Below are 20,124 nucleotides of genomic sequence, written 5' to 3'. Positions count from 1 at the left end.
AAAGCAATAAGTAACCATTTCACAGCAATAGGTAATAAAACGTTGGGGAATATGTGGCTCCAGCTGCGGCATAATCACTTTTTTTTTTTTTTTTTGGTGGTACTGGGGTTCCTGGAAGCCCTTCTACCTCCGGGCTACACTCCCAGACCTATTTTATATTTTTGAAACAGGGTCTCTTACGCCAGCACGGCTGGCTTCGAACCTGCGCGATCCTCCTGTCTCCGCCTCCCAAGCGCGGGGATTACAAGCGTTCGCCACCACGCCCGGCCCATAATCACTTATTCTTTGAGCAAATACTAATAGTTTAGAAGTCTCAATTGCAGCTCAATAAAAGATCTTTTTTTTCTTTTTAAAAGACCACTTAGGCCCGGCATGGTGGCACACGCTTAAGAGACCCTGTTTCCAAATAAAAAGTATAAAATGGGTCTGGGAGTGTAGCCCAGAGGTAGAAGGGCTTCCAGAAACCCCAGTACCACCAAAAAAAAAAAAAAAAAAAAAAAAAGACCACTTAGGACTCAATGGATAGACTTACCACATCTCTTCCAATTCTTTTGTCAAACAGCTTTCTTACACAAAGGCTCTTGAAAATCTAAAGAACAGAATCCTAGGATGTGAGATTAAAATGTCTCATATCATGGAGGAATCCCAGACATGTGAAGGACCCGAGGACAGGCCTTGGGTCGCCCCTGAATTGGTAGCTGGAACCGTACATTGAATTCTTCTCCCAGCTATGCAGCCAACAGCAGAAGCCAAACTCTTGCTTTCCAGAGCACAATACAACAACAATCTGTAGAATTTTATACAGTTGCAGAGGTTCCCACCTCCCCCACATACTAAGTCATTCTAGCTAGAACAAAGTTGATACAGCAGAACCCACAATAAAAATTTTTGTGAAATCCATTCTGTAGTTATGTTAGAGGATTCAGACAGGCAATGTTAAGTTTTGGCTAAACAAAAGGTCCTCCTAGAAACCCAAGCCTTCCACATCCTCTCGGTGATGGCTGTCAGCCTAAGAATAAGCCTAGAAGCAGCTAAAGTGTAACATAGGCAGCTTAATAATATGTATTTAAGCCCTAACATAGCTGGGCATGGTTGTGCACAACTATAATCCCAGTACTTGGGAAGCTGAGACAGGAGGATCTCGGGTTCAAAGACAGCCTCAACAATTTAGCAACACTCTCGGCAACTTAGTGACACCCTATTTCCAAATAAAAAATTTCTGGGCTAGGAGTGTAGCTTGGAGGTAGAATGCCCCTAGGTTCAGTCCCCGGCACCACAAAATAAAATGGGTGAATGAATGAATGAATGAAGTAAGCCCCAATGTTAGCAGGTCCCTGCCTAAGAGTTTAGTATGGAGAAAAGTTAAAAGGATGAGAAATTCTAAATGTTAACTTCTCCATAAAAAAATGTAATTTCATAGTTAGGTATGGTGGTACTTACCTGTAATTCCAGTATTTGAGAGGCTGGTTCAAGAGCAGCCTTAAAAGCTGGGTGTGGTGGCACATGTTTGTAATCCAGCATTCGGGAGGAAGAGACCGCATGATCATGGTTCACAGACAGTCTCGGCTACTTAGTGAGGCCCTCTGCAACTCAGTGAGACCCAGTTTAAAAATAAAGAATAAAAAATAGGGCAAGAGGTGTAGCTCGGAAGTTGAATGCCCCTAGGTTTTATCCCCAGTACCGCAAAAAAAAAAAAAAAAAAAAAGAAAAAAGAAAAGGCCACCCTTACCAATTTAGTGATATTCTCAAACAACCTAGTGAGAACCTGTTTCAAAATAATAAAGGGGGCCAGGCGTGGTGGTGCACACTTGTAATCCCCGCACTTGGGAGGCAGAGACAAGAGGATTGCAGAGGTTCGAAGCCAGCCGCGCTGGCTTAAGAGACCCTGTTTCCAAACATAAAAAAGTATAAAATAGGTTTGGGAGTGTAGCCCGGAGGCAGAAGGGCTTCCAGGAACCCCAGTACCATCAAATAAATAAAATAATAAAGGAGGGTGGAGCACAAAGATAGAATGTCCCTGGGATGAGCCTAAAAAAAGAAGTTATTTCTGGGCAGCAAAGGCAAATGGTTTCAAATCCTGTCTCAAGTCTGACCCACTGACTGCGCCCCCCGCCCCGCCAAGTAGGAGACAATGCCAAAATTTAATTGCTAGCATTTATTCTTCCTAGTAAGAAATATTTCCTTTTCTGGGTATGTTTGCGTATGCCTGTAACACCAGTACTTGGGAGGCTAAGATAGGAGAACCCCAGTTTCAACACCAGCCTTAGAAACATGATGAGACTGTTTCAAAATAAAAAAAAAGTAAAAAAGGGCTGCCAGTATAGCTCACACGTAGAATGCCCCTGAGTTCAATCTATAGTAATAATCATTTTGAATCTAATTCTTAATTCAAAAAATTATAAATCTATGACTAAGATATCTCAACCTTGTCATATCCAATATTATGACATGTAAAGTTTTCAACAGACAAAAATTTACACCATTTTCAGAGGTTTTAGAGACTAGAAATTAGAAGGATTACAAATTTAAACTTTCCCACTCACAAAATAATGAAATGTCCATGAACGCTTATATTTTAATTTCAGTGCTTAAGCTAGTAGTTATAAGTAACAATTTTTAAAACAACTAGTTTTCTCTATGTCAGTTGTTATAAAGGTTCAAATGCTAAAGTGTGTTAACAGCTAGAATTAAAATCACCAAAGTAAGAAAAACATTTCAAATACCAGTTTATCACTTGCAAATCAACAATAATAAAAACAAAGATTTGCCGACAGAAGATTCTATTTTACTTTTAAAGAATTTCGATGGTTATCACTGAAATGTTTATTTTGGCAGAAGATGTGGCAAGATAGAGGAAACATCCAAGCAGCACTGAGGTGAGTATGTTCAAAGTCGCTTTCTTCCTCACGTGCTTCACTACTAATCAGTCTTCTGCAGTTAGAGGCAGTGATGGAACAGGTTCCTACACTGGTGATTATAATGTACGCCACAAGGACTTCCACTAGATAAATTAAATAACTATATGCTTTACCTACATTTAAAAAATCAGTAGCAATTATAAAAGAGGTCAACAGGTAGTTATGATCTACACTTCATGTAATATTTAAAAATATAGAGAAATCTGTACGTGTCTTCTTGTGTTTGGGGGACTATTAAGAGGACTGTAAAGTACAGAATTCCCTCCACATCCTATTTCTGTGTCTTCAGTATCTTGGCATGACCCAGGGCTTCCCAGTGGCGGGTCACATCTATGACAGGGTACTTGGAGGAGGACAGAACACAGGCTGCCTGCTCTGTTCTCCCGTAAGAAAGCAGCCATGGCTCACTCTCTCCCTCACATCTACAACTGCAGCTTAGCCACCAAGTGTATGTTTAGAAAACATTACACCCCAATTTCTTAACCATAATCCACCCTCCATCTGCACACATACTATGTTGAAGCATGCTGCTATTTACAATTACTACAGTGGAACAACTAGCAATATAAAAAGGATAATACAACAAATGATACAAGTATCAGTGAGTGAAGTCACTAGTTTTAGATCCCAAGATGCTTAAAATATCATAAAAACTAATCATGAAACACAAAGACAATAGAAATATAAGTTATTTATTAATCAATCCACTTACAAAGCAGGTGGCTTAATGCAAGCTTATTGACATCTTCACATAGGATCCATGGGAACATGTCTTCCACATATAGACAGTGATATTACTGACTGGATGCATTTGCAATCTGGGGCATATTAAGCATATTTAAATAAAATTAGGCTATCCTGTATATGAAAGTATCTTGATAATATGCATCCTGAAGTGGATTAAAACTTCCTCCAAAGGAGAAATGTTAGTATGTTAACTTTATACTCTATATTATGCAGTAAATCTTAACTATAGAAATTAAAATCTTTAAATCAGTGATCGACTCTTGGTAATGTATGAAGTGGGAGTCTATAACCATAGCAACAGTAGGTTGACAGTATAATTTGTGCCTCACAGTATCTGCAGATTTATTGTTTTCAAGTTTAGAGAGAAATAAAACAAGAGACATGTAGATTCGGCTGACTTTATTTATCTTTAAACTAATAAAAATCCCTTAGAAGTGATCCTGGGACCTTTAGAAGTTCTACGAATGCATAGATACCTGCCAATGAGTGAAATTCTAAATCTTGAATGAAATGTCTTTACAAAATTAATATAAGCAGATATCTTAACTATTCGTGCTTAGCAGAAGACTGAACAAAATTCTACATGTCTTTTCTCAATTTCCCTAAAATATTGTTAAATCTGCAAGTATGTACAATCAAGCTAATTGAAATTAATATTTAGTGTTCATCAAAGCTGTTTCACAGCAGCAAAACTCAATCAGGGAAATAAAGTTCTAAATGATGTAGAAAAAGATAAATACAATCAGAACAGCAGTCTAAATGTATGATGGTATCAATATTCAACTCTATCTGCACTGTGCTGGAAGGAAAAGGATACACCAAGAAAATTTATATTGATCACTCTGGTGATGTAAATACCACCTGCATCTGATTGAATATGGGTTGTAGTCTGTTCCCAGTATTAAGGATGGTATTTAACTCAGAACTCCATATTGTTAATATACAGCAGCCATTTTGTCCTAATTAAGGAATGTCTTAATACACAATATTATCATTTCCTAGAGGATCTTTATACACCAAACTAAAGCACATGATTGATTAAATTAAAGGTTAGTAATGGATAAAAAAAAAATCATAATTCTCAAGGATTGGTACTATGTAAAAAACAAAAAGACCACAAAATTCTACTTACTAAAGCAGCTAATCTTGCCTGCAAGTTTAGGGTCACAAGCCCATAATATGTGCAAAGAAATGCAATACAAGAAACCATGCAAAAATACAGTAAAATGATACAGGAAAATTGTCAAATCTAGAAAAAAAAGCTTTTATAAATACATCAAAATCAACTGTATACATAAATTGTAGGTCTAGCATTAGTTGTACCATGTAGCAGAGCCAGCACTCTCTGTTCAAGGCTTCCACATCTGCGCAGGCGAGTCATGCCATCTTTGGTTGACTGCAGTACCAGGAAGGGTGGGGATGGGAGGAAGGGCAAGAGTTCTGAAACGCGGTGTCAACTTTCACTTGGCAGCTGGGCCTCAATGTCCACTCTGCATATGGGGCACTTCTTATTGGTGATCAGCCACTGGTCAACACACACTTGGTGGAAAAGGTGCATACACGGAAGGCGCCTATTGTTGGCAAAGAAAACAAGATAGTGTTACGATAAATGCATGTGACATCTATTTTTAAACAAATTATAAATGCAATAATTCAATAGAAGTTCTTTTGTGTGTGTGATACTGGGAATGGAGCTCAGGGGCATTCTACCTCTGAGCTACACTCCCAGCCCTATTTTTTATTCTTTATTTTTAAACAGGTCTCACTGAGTTGCAAAGGGCCTCACTAAGTAGCTGAAGCTGTCTTCCAACTGCAATCCTCCTGTCTCAGCCTCCCTAATGCTGGGAATACAAGCGTGCACCACCATACCCAGCAATTCAGTAGGGTTCTGAAGTTACTAGATCTTTTTTTTTTTTTTTTTTTTTTGGGTGGTACTGGGGGTGAAACCCAGAGGCTTTCTACCTCTGGGCTATACTCCCAGATCTATTTTATATTTTATTTGGAAAGAGGGTCTCACAAAGTTGCTGAAAGTCTCACTAAGTAGCTGAGGCTGGCTTTGAACCTGTGCAATTGAACCTGTCTCAGCCTCCCAAACACTGGGATTACAAGTGTGCGCCACCACCGGCTAGGTATCTTTCTCTTATGCAAAAAATAACCTAAGAAGAGTTACATCTACATTAAATTAGCACTCTGAGTAATAAAATGCATGGCTGATGAATTATATAAAATCTCAAGAATTTTGTGTGCGTAGTACTGGGAATTGAACCCAGGGGCTCTCTACCTCTGAGATACAACCTCAACCCTGTATTTTATTCTTTATTTTGAAACAGGGTCTCACTAAGTTGCTGAGGGCCTCACTAAGTAGCTGAGGCTGGCATCGAACCTGCGATCCTGTCTCAGCCTCCCAAATGCTGGAATTACCAGCATGCATACCACACCACACGTGGCTCAAATACAGGAATTGTGAAAGTAAGAATTATAATGGCAATTAATGCAGTTTTGTCACCTGAGCCACCAATGCACTGGAGATAGCAGTATACGCCCTATTAGATAAGATTGCAAATGTATATATTTGAAATATCACCAACACCGTATTTGTAAGGACTTTTAAAATATCTCTAATCTCAGTATTTAGGATTAGACAGGAGGATTGCAGTTTTGAGGCCAGCTTCAGGAATTTAGCTGAGGTTGTTTAAACCATCAAAAACCTACTTGAGACCCTGTTTTAAAATAAAAAAATACAAAAGGGCTGGGGGGTATAGCTGTAGCTCAGTGGTAGGATATCCAACGTCCAATCCCCAGTACAAATATATACAATCTCATTTAATCCCCTCTCAAAAATATTAGAATTTATGTAATAAATATAGTCATGTTCTCCTAATTAAGGAATTGTCTTTTATATATTTTTTCCTGGTGGTAAAAGGGATGGAAATCAGGGGCCTTCTGCCTCTGGGCAACACCCCTATCGCTATTTTTTATTTTGAAACAGGGTCTCGATAAGTTGCTAAGGGCCTCATTAAGTTGCTGATGCTGGCTTCAAACCTACAATCTTCCTGTCCCACTCTCCCAAGTACTGGCATTAAAGGCATGCATTACCACGCTGGCTAAGAATTTTTAATATGGAATATTTTCTACCTAGAGGGTCTTTATACATTATATGTAAGTACACGACTGATTAAAGGTCAATAATTTTGCTCTCATGAGATAATTGTTATATCCACTTAATACTATGCCAACTGTTTTATAGATAGGTAAAAAGGAGATGTTCGCTTTGGAACATCATACTACCAAGTTATTTGCTAGAAACTGAGATGGTTTCCAAGTGAGATTGGGCAACAGTAAGCCTAAAAGTAGGATAAAAGTTATTGAGTCAAGGGTTCATTTCTACTTCTACCTACTGTTAAGAGTTACTATACACCTTTGCATTTCCTATTATTTTATAAGTACGATAAATTAAAAAGTGATCCAATTACTCATTGAACAGTATTATCAATACTGGCTTATGTACAAACCTTCACTGAAAATAGTGTTTAAAAACCAAATTATGCCTGGACATGGTGGTGCACACTTGTATTAACAGTACTCAGGAGGCTGAGACAGGAGGATCACAGGTTTGCAGCCAGCCTCAGTGACTTAGTAAGACCCCATTTCAAAGTAAGAAATAAAAAATAGGGCTGGGGGAATAGCTTGGGGGTAGAATGCCGCTGGGTCCAACCCCCGGTACCACCAAAACAAAACAAATATACATACATATATAATATATATTATAAGGTATGGTAGACAGTATTTTTCTTTCTCATTCAGCCAATTTGAAGAGGTACGGTAAAGGTGTCCTTATAAAGTAGGGCAACAATATCGCCACCATAGTTCTGTTATATTTTATAGAACCAGATTCACATGACATGACATTACATCACAGGTTAAAAAAAAAGTTACTTCAGAGATGATACCAAAAAAATGCCTAAAAGTAAATACTGGGTTAGCTTGATATTATTTTCTAAATCATAAAAACATATGAAGAGTATAGTCCCATGAGTTGAGAAGAAATCTTAGGAAATATGTCAACTTAAAAAAGATGCTATAAAACAAACTGCATAGAGCTAATCTTGAACCTTCTTTACCCTACGGAGAAAATATAAACACCTAGTTCTCCAAAGCCTTGTGAATTCTAATTTCTGCAAGATTTATAGAAGATAATTTTGACCACAAAAGTTGCCTGGCCAATCTCTGATGCCTCCCTAAAACAGGAAGTGTGTTTCCCACACCTATGTCTTTGTTGGTAATATTAGAGACAATCTTTTTATTCTTTCACTCGCTATAAGAAGCCAGTCAGAAGCTGGGATGGGGTATGCCTGGACTGATCATTTTTTTAGTTTCTTTCAAATAAAATTCCTTGTACAGTTTTGACAATGGATTTTTGATACTTAATCTCTAGTTACCTCACATCTTCACCTTCCTCTAAAACAGACAAACAGATAGTACATTTTTCCTCTGTGTCTTCCTCAGTCCCTTCTTCCCCATCTTGTTTGCAGTGCAGTTTCCTCTGTGAGAACCAATCAGTTGTTACCTTATTAGCAGAGATGACATTATTGAACAACTGAGTAAAGTCTGCATTTATTTAAAAACAAACAAAACAATACCACATATTCACATACAACTTATTTACCAGGTAAAACTGTCATGAATAGATGAATTAAATGACTATCAGTTATGATTCTCTTAAGACACTCTAATAATCAGCATCAAAAGCAAAAGCAAATTTAACAGAGTCTGAAATCTATTACTTCTAATCCAAAATGAGGATAAATCAGCATATATAAATGCCATTTCAGTACTATCATGAGCATACCAAAGAAATTTTACTAAAAAATACATAACATTCATATACATTAATGGTAACTATAGTATGTAGCTTAGACATCTGAAAAGACCTAAATTGCAGGCCAATACTTCATTAATATTCTTGCAAAATATAAAAAATACAAAAAAAGTAATTTTCAATCTTAAATATACTCTCTGAATAGCATAAAGCATTGTTTTATTGGATAAACTTAACACATTTACTATGTAATTTCCAGAAATTATACTAGACAAAGGCTGGTGGGTAGGGTCTAAGAAATAAAGATTAAGCGTCCATCAAAATAAATGGCTTAGTTGAAAACAATCATAGTACTACCATATGATGATATTCTGTGTAGGGTATTAAAGAGTATCAGGTACCTGTGAATGCTGATATAAAATGAAATGTGTAAAACTGTATATTATCGCCTTTCTATTCCTTTTATTTAAAAGTGGAAGAAAAGAAGACTAGGCTAGTCAATGCCTGAAATCCCAGCAATTTCTGAGTCAGTCAGGAAGAGAGCCGAGCTGGAGGCTAGCCTCAGCAACGTGGCAAGATATTCTCAAGAGAAAAAATTAAAATAAGGGCTAGAAGCTGGGCATGGTAGTGGACACCTGTAATCCCAGTACTTAGGAAGCTGAGACAGGAGAACTGTAGGTTCAAGAACATCCTCAGCAAGTCAGCAAGCAGTAAGACTTTCATCAACATAGTGAAACCTAGAAAAATTTCAAAAAGGGGGAGGGGGCTGGGAGTGTGGCTCAGAGGTAGAATGCCCCTGGGTTCAATCCCCAGTACCACACAAAAAAATTTACAAAGGGCTAGAGATGTCTCATTGAATGGTGCCCCTGGGTTCAACCCTCAGTGCTGCTGAGGGAGGGAGGAAAACAGGGAGGGAAGGAGGAGGAAAGGAAAGAAGGAAGGAAAGAGAAGGGAATCAAATGCACAAACTATTCCTAAGAAATATTTAACTATGATTTCATTTCTGGGAAGGAAGACAAAAATAAATTTTTGAATATGTGTTTTATAGTTTTGAATTATTCTTCACTATGTGTATATATGGCTTTAATATTAAATGTTAGCTGCTAGACTCTGCAAATTCAAACAAGGTCTATAATATTAAATTTTATGAGATTCACCAATATTCTACAAGTTTCACAAAATAAATGCTTACCTTTTTGTATTTATGTGGATATGTACATCTTTCAATTGTCCCCTGGGATGCTCCACGATTGACATTTCCTAATCTTTCTTCCAAATGAATAAGCTCCTAAAAATGAAGAATAACTAGAATTAAAAGTCAGGATGATTGTTCCTCGAATGGTACTGTCGACCTTGCAAAGTCAATAAACCTCCATACTTACAAGTCTGCAATATAACTCCACTGTTGAAAAAAAATTATGTGACAAATAAATGATTATATAATTTATGTATAATAAGGCATGGTTGTTTATAAATTTTTTCTCACCCAAGTTGTGAGATGTTATCACAAAAGTGTCCTTATAAACTAGAACACTAATATTATCATAAAGTACTATATATGCCGGGCGTGGTGGCGCACGCTTGTAATCCCCGCGCTTGGGAGGCTGAGACAGGAGGATCGCGCAGGTTCGAAGCCAGCCGCGCGCACTGGCTTAAGAGACCCTGTTTCCAAATGAAAATGTAAAAATAGGTCTGGGAGTGTAGCCCGTAGGTAGAAGGGCTTCCAGGAACCCCAGTACTACCAAAAAAAAAAAAAAAAAAAAAAAAAAAAAAAAGTACTATGTAAGTCTGTACAAATGTACAGCAAATCAAATGACAATAGTTTTTGTGGTTTTTTTGCAGGTCTGGGGATGGAACCCAGAGGCATTTGACCTCTGAGCTACACCCCCTAGCCCTATTTTTTATTCTTTATTTTAAAACATGGTCTCACTAAGTTGCAGAGGGCCTCACTAAGTAGCTGAGGCTGTCTGTGAACCACAATCCTCAAGCGTGTGCACCATGCCCTGCTCAAAGACAATAGTTTTTTGTTGTGGGGGGGAGGGGGAGTGAACCCAGGGTCTTTCTACTTCCTGGCTATACTCCCAGACCCATTTTATATTTTATTTGGAAACAGGGTCTCACTAAGTTGCTGAGAGCCTCACTAAGTAGCTGAGGCTGGCTTCCAACTTGTGCGATCCTCCGGTCTCAGCCTCCCAAGCACAGGGATTACAAGCATGCGCCACCATGCCCAGCATTTCTTTTCTTTATGATACTGGGAACTGAACCCCCCAGCATTCTACCTCCGAACCACACTAACAGCCTTATTTTATTTCTTATTCTGAAACAGGGTCTTGCTAGGTTGCTGAAACTGGTGGTGAGCCTGCAGTCCCCCTAGCTGAGCCTCCCAAGAACTGGGGTTATCGGCATGTGCCACTGTGCCCGGCTCAAACGAAAATAATTTAAATTACATCAATGCAATTCCCAAAATGACATGAAGAAACACAACAGAAATTTAAATAATATTCAAATGATTTGTTTTTCCTGAAAATTAAGACAGCCACAAAGTAAACTATTTAAATTTCCTTTTTTCAGGATGTTTCTCTAAAAATTAATTTCATTAAAAAGTATTAAAGTCGCCCCCACAGTGAATGATATAGTTCTTTATCTGTGATTTGTATTGATTTAATACATTTTACACCTTTTTTCTTTTTTTGTGGTACTGAGGATGGAATCCAGGGGCATTCTACCCCTGAACTATATCCTCTGCCCAATTTTTTATTACTTATTTTGAAACAAGGTCTCACTGATTTGTAGAGGGCCTCACTAAGTAGCTGAGGCTCGCCACGAACAGCGATCTTCCTGTCTCAGCCTCCCTCCCAAATGCTCGGATTATAAGCATGCGCCACCACGCCCAGCTACATTCTTTTATATTAAATGTTTTCATCAACTATTTTTTTAAACACTTGGGTAACTTTCTTTTATTTCTTGGGTAACTTTTGACCCCAAGATTAACACTGCTTGTAAATCTTTTTGTTACCCCCAGAAACAATATCAGAAAACCCAACATTTTACTGCTTTCTGATTTCCAGCCATTCCAGCAGTTCTATACAACTATTATTATTACTAATATACTCTCTGCAGTAATGATACTACGGAAAATATCTTCATTTTATTTTATTACGTACCTCAAAATTGCCCCTGAAAGGACCTCTGAATGATGTTCCATCCAATCCTGATGAAATGTAACGGATGTGAGGATAGCCTGCCATGTCGGGAACCTATTTTAATACACAAGATAGGCTAAATCAATTAAGAATAGAAATATGTCTTACTGTTAATACTGAATAATTCAAGACACTCAGAGCTATCCATTCACTTCATAAAATTCAACTTCAGTAAGTATACATAACTCTAATGGAGCATTCTGTAACAGAGCTAGGTTCCTTTAAAAATATATTCTCTTAGCCAGGTGTGGTAGTACACACCTGTAATCTCAGGACTTGGGCGATTGAGACAAGAGGACTTCAGGTTCGAGATCAGCTTCAGCAACTCAGTGAGACTATCAGCAACCTAGTAAGACCATTCGAAAACAACAAAAATTTAAGAAAGGGCTGGGGATGCAATTTGGAGGTAGAATGCCACTGACTTTGATCCCCAGCACACTTCCCCCAACTCAGTTCTGACTATAAGCTAACAATTTATAGTCAGAAGAAATATTTTTAAAAATAGCTGTTTAGCTGGGTGTGGGGGCACACACCTGTAATCCAAGTACTTGGCAGGCTGAGACAGGAAGATTGAAGGTTCGAGGACTGCCTCAGCAACGTAGGGAGACTCTCAGCAACCCAGCAAAACCCTATTTCAAAAAGAGGGCTGCGGTTGTAGCTCACTAGGAAAGCACTTACCTAGCATACAAGAGGCCCTGAGTTTGATCCCTACTACCAAAGAGAAGTGCCCCAAGCCGCGCAAGGTGGCACATACTTGTAATCCCAGCATTTGGGAGGCTGAGACCTGAGGATCACGGCTTGTGGACAGCCTCAGCTACTTAGGCCCTGTGCAACTTAGTGAGACCCGGTTTCAAAATAAAGAATAAAATATAGGGCAGGGGGTGTAGCTCGGAGGTCAAATGCCCCTGGGTTCCATCCGAGACCCGCAAAAAAAAAAAAAAAAAAAAAAAAGTGCCCCAACTGTAACCATTATTATTTTATTTATTTATTTATTTATTTTTGGTGGTACTGGGGTTCCTGGAAGCCCTTCTACCTGCGGGCTACACTCTCAGACCTATTTTTACATTTTTATTTGGAAACAGGGTCTCCTAAGCCAGTGCGCGTGGCTGGCTTCGAACCTCCTGTCTCTGCCTCCCAAGCATGGGGATTACAAGCATGCGCCACCACGCCCGGCTAACCATTATTATTATTAGTAGTAGTAGTAGTACTTGCAGTACTGGGGATGGAACCCAGGGGATTCTACCTCTGAGCTATATCCCCTGCCCTATTTTTTAGCCTTTTTAGTTTCAAAACAGGGTCTAAGTAGCTGACGCTGTCCACGAACCGTGACCCTCTGGTTTCTGCTTCCTGAATGCTGGGATTACAAGCGTGCGCCACCACACCTGGCTTCCTTTCTTCCTTCTGCTAGTGATGCAACCTAGGGCCTGAGATACGCTAGACATGCCCTCCAACACTGAGTTATACCCTCAGCCCACAGCTTTATTTCTTACTGCCGCCTCAGTCTTACCTGAGATCTAGAAATATCAACCTACTTGGAGTTCCTAATGCATACGTTGTTTTAATAGCTTTCTACATGCTGCGACCTCTGCAGCAGCATCAGGCAAAGTCCAAACCCTGCTTAGCAATCACATGTATAATGAAGCTTTTCTGAAATCTCTGCAGTTCCTCCACCCTCAAGACAAAACTACTCCCTTTTCTGTACCACGTCTATAGCTAGTATACATTATAAGTAGCAAACATAACAAATACTGATTAAACTTATTAAATTTAGTATTTGTTAAAAGTTGTTTTTAGCATTCATGTGATGCAGTCCAAATCAGAAGGAGAGAATACAGTCCTTCTGTAGATTAAAAATAAATTATGAATAGATCAGAACAGATCCATTATCTTTTATGGCTAAAGTAGCTGAGGCTGTCCATGAACCGCAATCCTCTGGTCTCAGCCTCCCAAATGCTGGGATTACAAGCATGCACCACCACGCCTGGCTGTAATACATATTTTTTAATATAAAACTTTTACAACACAATTTCTACCCAATGAGAAAATTATGTTCAAGATCTATTAAATTTATAACAATGTATTAAAATATTTTAAATAACGTAGAAAAGAAATATCACATTTGGAAGGAGAACATATCAGAACTTTAAAAATCGCCCTTTTACCATTAAAGGAAGAGCTCCGAGCTGTAAGTGATGCAGTCGAGGAGGTGCGTGGTAATGGGCCAAGTGAGGGTGCAGTGCGCCGGGCGTGTAGGTAGCCGCAGTCACTCCAGCTTCAATTCCCAGCTCCCTGGCAAAGGGGGAGAACAGTCAGCTCACAGCACGCCTTACGTAATCAACAGAAATGGGGGAGCGCAAGCCGGGCGTGGTGGCACACGCTTGTAATCCCCGCGCTCCGGCGGCTGAGACAGGAGGATCACACAGGTCCGAAGCCAGCCTCGGCTACTTAGTGAGACTCTCAGCAACTTAGTGAGACCCTGTTTCCAAATAAAATAGAAAATAGGTCTGGGAGTATAGCCCAGAGGTAGAAAGCCTCTGGGTTCCACCCCCAGTACCAAAAAAAAAAAAAAAAAAAGAAAAGAAAAGAAAAGAAAAAAAAAAAAAGAAATGGGGGAGCGCACTTACAATTTAAAAAATAATTTAAGCTGAACGCTGTAGTACAGACCTATCAAAAAATAAAAAGTAAAATCTGGCTGGAAGTGTAGCTCAGAGGAAGAATGCCCCTGGGTTCAGTCCCTAGTACCAAAAAACTAAAAAAGTAATCTAAAGTTTCTTAACTTACAACGCTAAGAAAAAGATAATTTAGCTGAAATATTTTTACTTATAATTTAAAATTCATTTCAGAAATGAAAGTTAAAAAAAACCAATATTGCGACCATGAGGAGCAAAGCAAATGTACTTGAATTTCACATCTTACACAGGAAGGAACTACAATGCACAGCTCCTAAGGTTCCTTCTAAGCTCAAAGATTCTATTTGAGGAGCATACAAAATAGTTTACTTTGTTGGTTTATCTGAATGTTACAGATGCTCCTGGGCTTTTGTTTGTTGAAATCATCTCTGGGTTGTTGACATCAAGGATAATTAGAATAGCAAACTCTTCTATACCTTATAAAGCAAGGGTAAAGAAAAATTTAGAAAGAGTAAAACTGGCGTATGCTAAATCTTCATTTATGTATTCTAATTTTATGTTCTGCCTCAAAAGTCACTACAGATCAAGCTCTCAGTGACTGCCTACACAGTGGATTCGGAAAAACAACTTAATACAAATCTACTTCCACTTCTCTAGAAAACCCCACAAGCCTAGGAAAATATAGGCTGAATTTCCCTCATCAGTGGTAGAAGTTGGAGTGCTACAGCAACCCTGGGGACAGTGGTGGTAAAGAAAGTGGAAAGAGTTAAATTAGGGAGTTAACTTCGATGGCAGACACTCATGAAAAACAGAGACACCTGTCATTTATACGTGGGATCTAAAAAAGGTCAAACACGCAAGTAGAGAGTAGAATACTGGTTATCAAGCTAGCAGGAGGAGGACAAGGAAAAAGAGCTTGGTCAACGGGAACAGTCAGATAGGACTATCTAGTGTGAGCACTGTGACTATACCTGAAAAAGGGAGGATTTTAAATATTCTCACCACAAAAAAATGATAAATATTTGAGGCAATAGATATGCTAATTAGCCTGATTTGACCATTCCACAATGCATACATATACTTAAACATCATATTATACCCCATAAATATACATAATTCTTAGGTCAACCGAAAATACTACGCTTCTATAGGGCATTCATCTACAAAGGTGAACACGCACACAGCTTTGAAATAACCAAGATACTGACCAGGCAGACCGCTCTGGAGCCTGACGCGGGTGTGACGACATGGTCTGAGGCACATGAATATGGTGCCCGTGACCATAGTTTGGATGCATCCTATGTGGATGGGGTGGGGGGCGCTCATGTGCCCGCCTGGAAACACAGAACACAAAAAGACCACTGGAAATAATTGAATAATTGGTTATTTCTTAATGTAGAAAAATTCTAGTATTATGAACATTTACAGATCGACTATAAAATTAATTTATTGTAATAAAGCATAAACATGTAATGTAAAATAATAAACCATAATCTACTCTAAAAATTTTAATCCCTCATTATAAATTTTCTAATTCAAATATCATAAATCAAAAATCCATAATCACCTCCACAAATTCTAACTGCTCATTTATCACAAAACTTCTATCACCCCAGGAAAAAGGTAATTTTTTTTTTTTTCCCAAAACTGGGGATGGAACCCAGGGGCATTCTACCGCTGAGCTACACTCCCAGCCCAATTTTTTATTCTTTATTTTCAAACAGGGTCTGAGTTGCAATGGACCTCACTAAGTAGCTGAGGCTGTCCTCGAACCATAATCCTCCTGTCTCAGCCTCCAGAATGCTGGGATTAAGAGTATGCTCCACCACGCCTGGCTACTCTATCTTGAAACAGAATCTCACTGAGTTGCAAAGGGCCTCACAAGGTAGCTAAGGTTGGCCACAAAACACAATTCTCCTGTCTCACCCTCCCAAGTATTGGGATTACAAGCGTGGCAGAAAAGGTTTTAACATTATTCCGTTAACCTTTTTTATAGCAGGATTTTAATTAGGAAAATACTGGAAAATGAATGAAAGAACTTTTTAAAATTATACCAGCAAAGCCGGGTGTGGTGGTGCACGCTTGTAATCCCCGCGCTTGAGAGGCGAAGACAGGAGGTTCGAAGCCAGCCTTGCTGGCTTGAGGCCCTGTTTCCAAATAAAAACATTAAAATGGGTCTGGAGTGTAGCCCAGAGGTAGAAGGGTTTCCAGGAACCCCAGGACCACCAGAAAAAAAAAAAAAAAAAAAAAAAAATCCCAGCAAATGGTGAATGCACAAAAAGATTATTTTATATAAACATAAGGCAAAAAATAAAAATTTTATTTTGCTTCACTGTTATAAAAACATTCAACCATTTTAATGGTTAAAAGAGAATGTTTTAGTCATGTATATTTTTTCAAAACACATGTGGTACATATTGTTAATGCATCTAAAAAACTGGTATTTGTTTATAGTTCACACTCTTTATTGCATCACAGTTTATTCATTTTCTATCCCTGTCAATTCAAAAAGATCATATGTAATATCATATGTATGACATTAAAAATGTCATACAATTCTAAACAAAAGACACATAAAAAGCTTAGTCTCAGGGATTCATTTTTATATTCTAATTATTTTTTATACACTTGTGAATTTTGCATGTTTATTCATAATGAAACCAATTTTCTAGATACCGGAAAATATGACTGTTAACAACTTTCTATATAACAGGATTATATTAGAATGTGTTCTGGATAACAACTTAAATTCTTTAAGAGAGGAATTCACATAAATACTAGACCATTAATTTTTTTGTGTGTGTGGTACCGGGGGTGGTACCCAGAGGCTTTCTACATCCGGGCTATATACCCCAGACCTATCTTATATTTTATTTGGAAACAGGGTCTCACTAAGTTGCTGAGAGCCTCACTAAGTAAGTAGCTGAGGCTGGCTTCGAACCTGCGCGATCCTCCTGTCTCAGCCTTCCAAGCGCGGGGATTACAAGCGTGCGCCACCACACCCGGCTCTAGGCCATTAATTTTAAAAGTTCTGTAAACATGTCTATGTAACAGTCAAATAATAAAGTTTTCTAGTTCTACTGGCCATATGGTCTGTGTTGCTACTACTCAGCTTAGCCTTCATCATGCGAAACAGCCACAGACAAGATGTAAATGAACAAATGTGGCCGTTATTCAAGAAAACTTCATTTACAAAAAATAGGCAGGAAGAATTAGATCAACAGAGTCTGCTGCTGTGAATTAGATCAGAGCTTGAATTCTCAAAAAAGTTCACTTAAGTCTTTTTGTGAGATTTATAAAGTATAAATTTTTATTTTTTTTATTTTTTTGTGGTGGTACTGGGGATTGAACGCAGAGCATTCTACCTCTGAGCTACATCTTCAACCCTAGTTTTATTCTTTATTTTGAAACAGGTCTCATTAAGTTGCAGAGGGCCTCACAAGTTGCTGTGGCTGGCCACAAACTTGTGATCCTCCTGTCTCAGCCTCCCAAATACTGAGATTACAAGCATTGGCATAATATTCTGATTTATAAATGAAGACTTTTCAAAATAATTTTTTAAAATGCTATTAATATTTTCCGTCTTTTAACTAATATATAATAAATCAAATTACAACTCTGATATCTGTAGATCTTGCTCCTCCAAATAAATTTGAACATCAGTCTTTACCACAGGATATAGCAGAAACAAAGATTGGTTTGCTTAAAGAAATCACCATGAATCAAATGCTGAAAATGGCATGATTTCATTAAATAATCTCATATAAACTCAGTTTGTCAATAATTTAAATTCAGGATAAGGCAGAGAAAGATTACTCTTGGGAAAAAAATTAATTCTGGGCCAGGAATATACAGTTCAATGATAATACACTTGTATGCATTTGCAAGGCCCTTGATTTGGCCCCCAGAAATAGAAAAAAAAAGAAATTGATTTCCTAGGGGACCGAGGATTTAGTATAGTTACATTGTATCAAAATATTTTACAGGTTAGCCAGGCATGACAGTGCACACTTGTAATCCCAGTACTTGGGAGGCTGAGACAAGAGGATCTCAGGTTCAAGACAAACCTCAGCAATGTAGAAAGACCTTTAGTAACCTAAGGAAACCATTCTAAAACAAAACATAAAAGAGGCTGGGTATGTAACACAGAGGTATTTGCCCCTGGATGCAATTCCCAGAACAACAACAACAAAAAAGAAACATAGTTTTAAAGAGCAATGGAAATAGAAGGAAAGGCGAATATGATTTTCTTCTTTAAGCGTAATACGTACGTTGGATGCTGCATCATCCTCCTCCTCTGAACTTCCATCCTCTGCATCACTTCATGTGGATGCAGCCTCTGTGCTGGAGGCGCCGTGGCTGGAACATGGTGAGGAATGGGCTGGTGCGCAGCAGGAAGGTGCTGAGGGATGGGGGCCGCTGTGCTGGCTAAGTGAGCTGGGGGCGGGGGGGCCACAGGATGAGATGGCGCGTGTGAAGATATTTGAGAATGGAAGGCGTGGACAGGATGAGGGATCACATAATCCACTGGCGGCGGAGGCTGAGTCTGAGGAGGGGGGTTTCCATGGGAGTGAGGGCAAGCGGAAGCTTGATGGTGAAGTGGTCGAGTCAAAGAAGCATCTGCAAAAAAATTCAGGGATGTTACCTAGACACCATGCAGCTGAGCATGCAGTGCTACTTTATAAGCACATTAGCATAAACACATCAGCACATGGTTAATTCTCATGACTACTTTATCAGTGCCTGAGTCTGCTCAAACAATCTGTTTTCTTTTCTTAATAATCTGTCAATATAAATTCTTCCTTTGGGAGGTGGTACTAGGAATTGAACCCTGGGCCTTGCATGTGCTAAGCAAGGGCTCTACCACTGAGTAACACCCCTAGTCCTTTTATTTTTGAGGCAGTCTCACTAAGTTGCCCAGGCTGGCCTTGAACACATGGTCCTCCTGCCTCAGCCTCCCAAGTTGCTGGGCTCACAAATGTGTGCCATAGGACCTAGCCATTAATTTTTATTTTTTATTTTTTGGTGGTACTGGGGATGGAACCCAGGGGCCTTCTACCTCCAGGCTACACTCCCAGACCTATTTTATATTTTTTATTTAGAAACAGGGTCTCTTAAGCCAGCGAGGCTGGCTTCTAACCTGCGCGATCCTCCTGTCTCAGCCTCTCAAGTGCAGGGATTACAAGCGTGCGCCACCACGCCCGGCTTAGCCATTATATCATGGAAATGTACCAAAACTTTTTGAAAAAGAACCCATTGATAAAAACTGGAAGTATCCACATGTGCTAAACATCTGTGTTTACCATTCCTCTTGTGTTTACTCTCTTTCCTATACATACATGTATATACACACATGTGCTCACAGATCATATTTGGAGCACAAATTCCGGTGAGATTTAAAAGAATTCCTGTAATTCAGAAACTTGTTGACAAAATACCCCTTCCAAAGGTCGCTATAATATTTTCAAAATCTGTGTACAATAATATGTTATCTTCATTCTACTATAAATTTTGGGGTTTTTTTTTCCTTCGTCTTTTTTTGGTACTGGGAATTGAACCCAGATGCTTCCTACTTCTGAGCTACATGCCCAGTTCTATTTTATTTTTATTTTTTGAAACAGGGTCTTATGGGGTTGATGGTAGTCTCATTACTTGCTGAGGCTGTCCTCAAACCTATGATCCTACCGTCTCAGCCTCCCAAGTCCTAGGATTACAGGGGTGTGTCACCACACTCGGCTCTACCATAAACTCTTTAAATAAATGCAAACCAAAAGAAAAATTTTTGTATTCACCACCTCTCAGATTTA

The 20,124-nt window shown here is 38.8% G+C and overlaps 1 protein-coding gene across 5 annotated transcripts in view; it reads right to left on the bottom strand.

Moving 5' to 3' along the window:
* Positions 1-5,118: 5,118 nt before the first annotated feature.
* Positions 5,119-20,124, bottom strand: part of RNF111 (ring finger protein 111) — a gene marked incomplete at both ends in the record, with an annotated part of 43,108 nt that continues 28,102 nt past the window's right edge. For 2 of the 5 annotated variants that reach the window (XM_080693397.1, XM_080693398.1), the window contains 7 exons: positions 5,119-5,236; positions 8,105-8,208; positions 9,677-9,772; positions 11,649-11,741; positions 13,850-13,972; positions 15,522-15,651; positions 18,589-18,937. In XM_080693397.1, the coding sequence (XP_080549523.1) occupies positions 5,119-5,236; positions 8,105-8,208; positions 9,677-9,772; positions 11,649-11,741; positions 13,850-13,972; positions 15,522-15,651; positions 18,589-18,937 (1,013 nt within the window). Of the gene's footprint in view, positions 5,237-8,104; positions 8,233-9,676; positions 9,773-11,648; positions 11,742-13,849; positions 13,973-15,521; positions 15,679-18,588; positions 18,938-20,124 lie in introns of all 5 variants that reach the window. The other 3 variants (XM_080693394.1, XM_080693395.1, XM_080693396.1) reach the window with 3 other exon arrangements.

Source organism: Muscardinus avellanarius (genome assembly GCF_963383645.1).
Source record: "Muscardinus avellanarius genome assembly, chromosome: 3".
NCBI classification, from domain to species: domain Eukaryota; kingdom Metazoa; phylum Chordata; class Mammalia; order Rodentia; family Gliridae; genus Muscardinus; species Muscardinus avellanarius.
This window is presented reverse-complemented; position numbering and strand designations above follow the sequence as displayed.